Consider the following 7,731-nt stretch of genomic DNA (forward strand, 5'->3'; position numbering starts at 1 on the left):
CTTTTGCGTGACACCTACTACCCTGTGCGTTAACAGCGGAGTCACTGTGCGTAAATTACGAACTGGTAAACCCAATATGACTAATTGTCACAAGACTAACAATGCTTTTATACCTTTGTTGAAATAGTGATAACATATTTATGTATAGGACTTGAAAAAGGTAAGTTTTTTTAAAAATGTTTTAAGTCAAAGTGGTTACATGTAAACAGATAACATGTTATTTTGTTTATTATCATGTTTAAACATCTATATATGCATGTACATGTAGTTAATAGCTGCTGTTTTGTTCATGAAATTAGAGTCGTTTACAATAGTTGTTTACAAAAGCGATAGGTAAAGCGTAAATCAATGCTTGGATAACCAAGCATTGATTTACGCTTTACCTGTCGCTATTGTAAACAAAATTGAAAGATGTACGATTTTCCTTATCAGTACAATGATTTTTTAAGCATTTATATTGTGAGGACTTACATCTTACACGTTTTCAATAAAAAACTTATCTTCTTGCAACGTTAATGTTAATCTTATAAAGCAATATGTGTACAAAATATTTTGTGCAATACAATTAAAGGGACTTCACTGCGGCTTTTATTAGATGACGGGACTGGAAACATTTTTTTAGATTGATATTTCACTTGATGTAAGTCTAGACCAGTACATAAAGAATAGCATAAGAATACGATTTTTTAATTAATTTGCGAGTATGTGTCATAATTATATAATTTTGCTTTACTTACTGTTTTAAGTGACCCAGCCGATTTATGTAAAAAGTTCAAAATTTATTATTTGATTATCGCTTGCCGCATGGGTTCAAACTCCGTCAGTGGCTAGTCGTTGTTTTCTTGAGCAAAATGTTTGCAACCATCGCTCAGTACTGAATGGTTCCAGGAACGGATTCGAAGGTGTATCTATAACATTATAGCTTCCTACAAAATAGAACTTAGACAAATTCTGTATAAACCAAAATGTACGTTTTGAGGTTTAAGACATCAGTGGAGTTCCTTTACTTTGGGATATGAAATATCAAAATTTGTGAACCATACCCTGACCGCCAAATTAAAATCTTAGATAAAGTGCAGTGTGTACGTATTTCTAGTTGACATGAATAATGCTTTAATATTTGTCACTTGATATACAGTCATAAATATGACTGAATATGGCGGAAAGATGATATACCAATAAAGGTTATTTTTTATAGGTCTATCGGTAGGCCGAACATCAATCGTTTAATTTGATAGCTTTGATTAAACAAAATATAAATTACATAATGAAGTTAAGGTTGACTTACTAATTTTCGTGAAGGTAAACTGAACCCGAGATTACTAGTACTTTAAACATTTATGTTAATCAATTATATTTCGCATCAATGTTAAATATTTCAATTTCATAAAGATCAGTTACACATTCTGTCAAACATTTATATTGTTTAAATGTAAGAGCTTAACAGCTTATGATTTCAACATAGTTTGTGAGTCTTGTACTTTTTTGTATATATAATGTCAAATGGTCAGGGTCTGAGGTTATAAAGAAATTCTCTATGCTCAAACTCAGATATTCTTATATTTCTTTGACAAGTTTACTTTTCAGTATATTTGTTATTTACGTTGTTAATACCTTTTTTCATAGACAGAAAAAGACGACATTGTCAACGAGATAATGGGCTGTCTAAATACGAAACATAAGGCAACAAAACAGGTAAATAACAGAAAAACTAAGTTAGTACGTACTAAATCAAGGAGACCACGAAATGCTAGCAGATCGTTTAATACAGTTTCTTCCAGAAAGCATTCATCTAATAAACGTACTAAAAGGTTTACTTTCCGAAAGAAGCGTAGCAGAGATAAATACAGAACCAAACAAAACCAAAGAAGCAATGCACATAAATCAAAGTTTAGAAAGCCATACTTCAAACAAACCAAGCGTGTTAAATGTTCCTCTTGTGAAAGACAGTTTTCTGCTCGATATAAGCTGAAACAACATCAAAAAGACAAACATCAAGGCAACCAGTCAACAAAAGTTACTTCTTTCCAAAACAATCATCAGCAAAACACACACAAATTTAGCTGTTTCTTCTGTCCAATACGATGTCCATTTGGTCGTCATTTAACGCAGCACACGAAAGACGAGCATAAAATCGACGAGAAGGATTTTAATCACTCGGTCAATGTGACTTGCAACGCAAAAAGTCTCAATGGAGAAAAATGTATTCATTGTTTGAAAGTCTTTACAAATGCGAGTGAGTTGTCTGAACATCAACGGGATAAACATGAAATTGATCCGACTAGTGAAAAATGCGCAACACTTGGACAAATCAAAGGCAAACATAATATAGAGCAAACAAGAAAATCTGAACCAAGTCAAACAACAGCTAAAGTAGAGTCTGGAAATTTTGAAACACAACAGCAATTTGCATTGAAAAGGATTGAAAGGAAAAAAGTTATTGACGAATATTATGCTCAAAAGGTAGATATTGACAAAGATGAAAAGAAAATATCCGTTGAACTTGTAAACGACACATTAGCTAAAATAATGAAACATGTAAATGGCCAAAAAGGAGGCGATATATATTGCCCGAACCACAGAAAGGCTGGTAGTTTCCCGATGAATACAAAAATCGGAAAACCAGACGAATTCGATACCAATATTTGTTTAAAACTAGAACAACAAGATGTAAAGGTCAGTCGCGGCAAATCTATACACTACACCTATGGTGAAGTAAGTTCAAATTTTATGATATTTTATAAAATTACTGTTTACGTAACATATGAGAATTGTGTACGCTATCTTAATGCTCCACTTAATTTCATGAAATTTGTTAATATTATATTGAGCAATTGGTCAAAAATATGTGAAACATATTAAGCCCACCTATACATTCTCCGAGATCTGTTCTTCAACCCATTGTTCCTTATTTTTGTCTGTTTTATCTTAGGAACATATATATAACAATTGCGATGACTAATGCCCTTCGAGGTAAAAAAAAAGTGTTTTAGATACGCTTTATTGAGTTCAAATTCACGTTTAAAGGCACATTATGCCTAGGAAATTCATATTTTTTTCAATTCTTTAAAAATGTCAAACATGTGTTTAGTAATGTTTCAATAATGATTGAAGAACATGTAAACTATTTAACAACTGAAGAAAGTAGCGCTGAACGTGCAGTAATGTGTCGTTAAGGTAGAAAAATGTAAACAAAGTAGTATTTTGACTTCCATACAAAATACTGATTCACTGTAATTACACCAGTTGCCAACAGAGCAAATGTAGCAGGACAAAATTCATGAATATGGCTAATATGTTGTTTTTTTTCGAAACTGAAACAAGATACTTTTTGAGAAATAAAATTGATAGCATTTCTTAGGCATAATGGGCCTTTAAAATCTATGAAATATTTACTGAATATGTACACTTTGAATAAAAGAATGAGAAAACTTGGTATAGGAAGCGGTGTTTCTTATTTAAGGTTAAATAAATTTCATCCTTAAATATAAAGTTTTTTGTAATGACACTATATATTAATATTGTGACCAACTTTATGAGTAGAATTTTAAATATATCTACATTGTATGAAGTCAAAACATGTTTATATTATAATTACCAAGTGTCTGTGTATTAATTATCAGTATTATCTGATATCAAGATTGAGTATGATATATCTTGAAGGAATAAGTATGCCAAGGTAATTTATTACAGAAAAACTGTAAGCAGCCTTACTCATTTTTGTTTGCAGCGTTTATTCGTTATTTGAAGCAAAATGACCCATTCTATGTGCATATATGCTAAATATAAAAAAACTTGCCAATTATAACACCATTTTATACAAACTTTTGTCAGACCGAACATACCACAAACATGAATGTTAAATGTGAACTAAGTAAAACAGAAGCGGCTATCAAGGCCCCGAATGGTTACGCTATAGTATCCACCACTTGTGATAAGTACCAGGCGAACTATTACATGGAAATGATCTTGTCCCAAGGGAGATTCGATGTGATCTACATCAAAAGATCAAAACTGCAAAAGATAATTTAGGTTTGAATTGTAAGTATTTGTACTTTATCAGGGTCTATCATACATGTACAATATGCAGATTATTTTTGAAGATCGATGCACAATGAAAAAGCTTTTAGTTTTTAAAGAGATTTCAGAATCATTTTCCAAATTCTCGTAAATGTGTTGTAGCTTATATTTAATACAGTATATACCGGATAAGACGCTTAAATGATTAAATGCCAAAATCTCACATTTTCATCCGTCGAAAATGCACTTTATGACGTCTAATTCATTCCTTCACATCGAGATATATATTTACAATAATGAATACAAAATGTTAGCTTTTTCTTATAAATTGGAGATTTATAAAATAAATACTCATCCTCAAAAAATAGACACACATACTAATTACGGCCAAGTTATTTTCCTATATGATTAGTTTCAAAATTGCCTTTTCAGATGTAGATCTTAGTAGGCACGCCCATGGACCTGCTTTGACGCTGACCATCCATCCACCAAAGCGATATGAGATTCAGCATCATATTAGTGTTGACATAACGATATCTTTGCCTTGCGGTATTCCAATAGAAAAATGGCCACGTCGTGAAACAAAACAAGCGTTTAGTGAATCGCCCATTAGAGATGTGGAGAAAACTGGAACCCACCTGGTACCTAAGAAAAATGAATTTTGGGCTATTTCGTACTCAAAAGCGGAAAGGACCCTTTTCTCACGATTGGACGAGGGAAACGGGTGTAGGAAAATTGTTTACAAGATGTTGAAGAAGTACATGCAAAGTTGTAAATCATGTTCGCCAAGCGGACTTCGCGGATTGTCATCTCATATCTTAAAGGTGACGAAACTTTAAACAGATTGTTATCAAGATATTTTATTGAAAATTGGATTTCATTTGAAGGTTATATTGTATCACAAACGAGCTAGCAATACATATCACCAATATCCATCATAAACGATCGTTATGTTCTTTCTGATACAACCATTTATTTATAAACGACAGCATTGCCGTTGACAAATTTTATATAATAAATAAAGTGTAACTTAAAGGCCCATAATAGCATAAAAATGTGCAAATTTTAATTTCTCAAAACAATATGGTGTCTTGATATGATTTCCAAAAAGTTAATCATTGGCCAATCCCTGAACCTTTTTGTGTTTTTGTTTTTGTCTTAATCCATTATGTAAACGATATAAAACTCATGCACTTTCTAAAGAAGAAAAAAACACAAATATTCGTTTCTAAGGCATAATATGTCTGCAATGGAGTTCTTTGATTTAAATGAAATTTGTTTCACAAATGTTCAGCTGCCGTGCACATTTATAGACTGACAAATGTCAAAAGAAGTGTCTTCATACGTAACAAGTTTCTAATTCTCTAAACGATATAATTACGATTTCTTTAATGCCATTTCTCGATCTATTTTTAGAAGGTTGTCTGGCATATATAGTGTCTGTATTAATATACTTTCAACATACCTTAAATCCTATTTCAGCATACCATAATCTTAATTTCCACATAATGTACACGTATTTCTTTTATTGCTTATTTAATTTCTAATCGGTAATATTGTTTCAGACACAGTTACTTTGGTCATGTGAGCGACATACGTCTCCAGAGTTCTGGCATCATAACAACCGGGATGTTTGTCTTGTTGAAACATTGAGAGATTTGAAGACAACTCTGAAGAGTGGACATTTATCAGATTATTTTGATACCGATGTTGACATTCTTCAAGGGAAAGATAATAGTGTGTGCTTAGAACTTGCAAACTATGTACGTGATAAAAAGTGCAAGCTGGAGCAGTAATGTCTGTCTTTGTATACAATGTAACTATTATATCTTTGCTCGTATTTGTAACATTTTTCTGTACATTTAATTAGAACTTGGCCTAAATACCAAAAACATAAGCAAGTAAAGACATAGTTCTTTACAAATGCCATGTTTTTACTATATAGCATATAATTCGTCGCGTCCTATAGTGGTTTAGATGTCTGCCTTCGTATGTGAAAACTTACTCAGTTCACGAACATGTTACCCCATATTATGTCAGTAATCGTTAGATTGTAAGAGCAGGATATCAATTGCAATAAATTGTATCACAATAATATTGTGATTAAAATAGATATGTATTCATCTATAATTTACCTTTCCTCGCAGAACATGTTGATCCGTTTTCACCTCAGAAGCGATATAAACCAAAAAAGACATCTTAATTATCCATTAATATGATTTTCAACACATGATCTATTAAACAATTTAACATAAAACTTATCAAAGTGCTTGTAGGTATACTCTTGTAGAAAAAAATACGACTCTACTGGAAAATGTCTGAAGCAACACATACCTTTACGAGCAAATTATAACATGTTTATATATGGGCTTAAAATTTGAAGTATAACAGAGCTATCCCTTGCTTTGAATTTGCTTAATTTATTTTTGAAATTTTGTTTGAAAACGACACTTTGAGGGCATACCTCAAAATATGTGCTGTGATTACTATAATTTCAAAATATGTCAATTTTATCAATCTTGACACATGTTCATTCATTTTTTGGTTGTCTGTTTTTTGTTTGTTTGTTTTTTTTTGTTTTTTGTTGTTTTTTTTTTTGTTTTTTTTAATTGATATTTCACAAAACAATTTTTTGCAAACAAAATCCAATTCAGGTAATATCAATGAAACCTATTCCTTTTTTAATGTAACTAAACATTGGATTAAAATAGGATTGTGCTAGATCAACTTAATGTTTTGTTCTGTTTTTAGTTTCTTGTTTTTTTAATTGTTATATCGAAAACTATTTTATTGCAACACATGTTTTAGCAAGATTGTTTCCACTACCACTAACCCATTCAAATAATTTATAGCTGATTCCCTAAAATACTTTTTTAATTTGATTTAATATTGTGTGAATTCAAGATCAGCCTCTTGTTTTTTTCTTTTTCAGACAGATTTTTTGTTTATTAGAAACTTTCATTCAACCAACACCTTCTTTCAGTAGCTTCGGTCACAATAATTATATTTTCTTGATTAATAATATTATCATGGCGCGTTTATATCAATCGTATTCTTTTGATCAAGATGTCAAGTAACAGATTGTGGAACGTCTAAATTATGTAATTATGTTTCTTGTCGATGACATATAGATGCTCCACTGAGGTCTAAATCCTAAACAAGAAAATTTTGAATTTCTAACTGGGTTTTAAAACAAAAATGTCAGGAAAAGTAAAATAAAAAAAATAAAAAAAAATACTTATATTTATATTTAACCGATTGTTTGTATGTATTTGTGTGATTGGTTCAACTTAAAAGTGTTCAAAAAAGAAACTAATAATCTAATGAAATAAACCAATTGTCATATTTCAATTACTTAAGGCGAACACAATATTTTCGGTTGAAAGTACAATATTTAGATATGTTCAGAACGTTTATGTTTCAGTTAATATTTTGATAAATGAAATAACATTTTACGTTTATTTTCTAAATGAAATTGCTTGTTAGATTTAGATGATTTACCAAAAGCAAAACAAAATTTGTTCTGTTTTTAGTTTCTTGTTTTTTTAATTGTTATATCGAAAACTATTTTATTGCAACACATGTTTTAGCAAGATTGTTTCCACTACCACTAACCCATTCAAATAATTTATAGCTGATTCCCTAAAATACTTTGATGGACAGTTTAAAAAGATAATGTTTCCAAAATTTATTACAGTACCATTATTTGTA

General features: G+C 30.8%; 2 protein-coding genes across 2 annotated transcripts; both read left to right on the forward strand.

Moving 5' to 3' along the window:
- The first annotated feature begins 36 nt into the window (after window positions 1-36).
- LOC132745724 (zinc finger protein 354B-like) lies at window positions 37-6,575 on the forward strand. The gene is made up of 5 exons (XM_060734686.1): window positions 37-160; window positions 1,627-2,715; window positions 3,835-4,041; window positions 4,453-4,844; window positions 5,586-6,575. The coding sequence occupies exons 2-3, from the start codon at window positions 1,657-1,659 to the stop codon at window positions 4,030-4,032; spliced, it is 1,257 nt and encodes a 418-aa protein (XP_060590669.1). The 5' UTR covers window positions 37-160; window positions 1,627-1,656; the 3' UTR covers window positions 4,033-4,041; window positions 4,453-4,844; window positions 5,586-6,575.
- Window positions 4,425-5,816, forward strand: LOC132745727 (protein mab-21-like 3). The gene is made up of 2 exons (XM_060734688.1): window positions 4,425-4,844; window positions 5,586-5,816. Exons 1-2 carry the CDS (start codon window positions 4,425-4,427, stop codon window positions 5,814-5,816), a joined length of 651 nt encoding a protein of 216 aa, XP_060590671.1.
- Window positions 6,576-7,731: the final 1,156 nt, after the last annotated feature.

This window comes from Ruditapes philippinarum, unplaced genomic scaffold, assembly GCF_026571515.1.
Source record: "Ruditapes philippinarum isolate M1 unplaced genomic scaffold, ASM2657151v2 ctg9960_1_1_1_1, whole genome shotgun sequence".
NCBI lineage: Eukaryota > Metazoa > Mollusca > Bivalvia > Venerida > Veneridae > Ruditapes > Ruditapes philippinarum.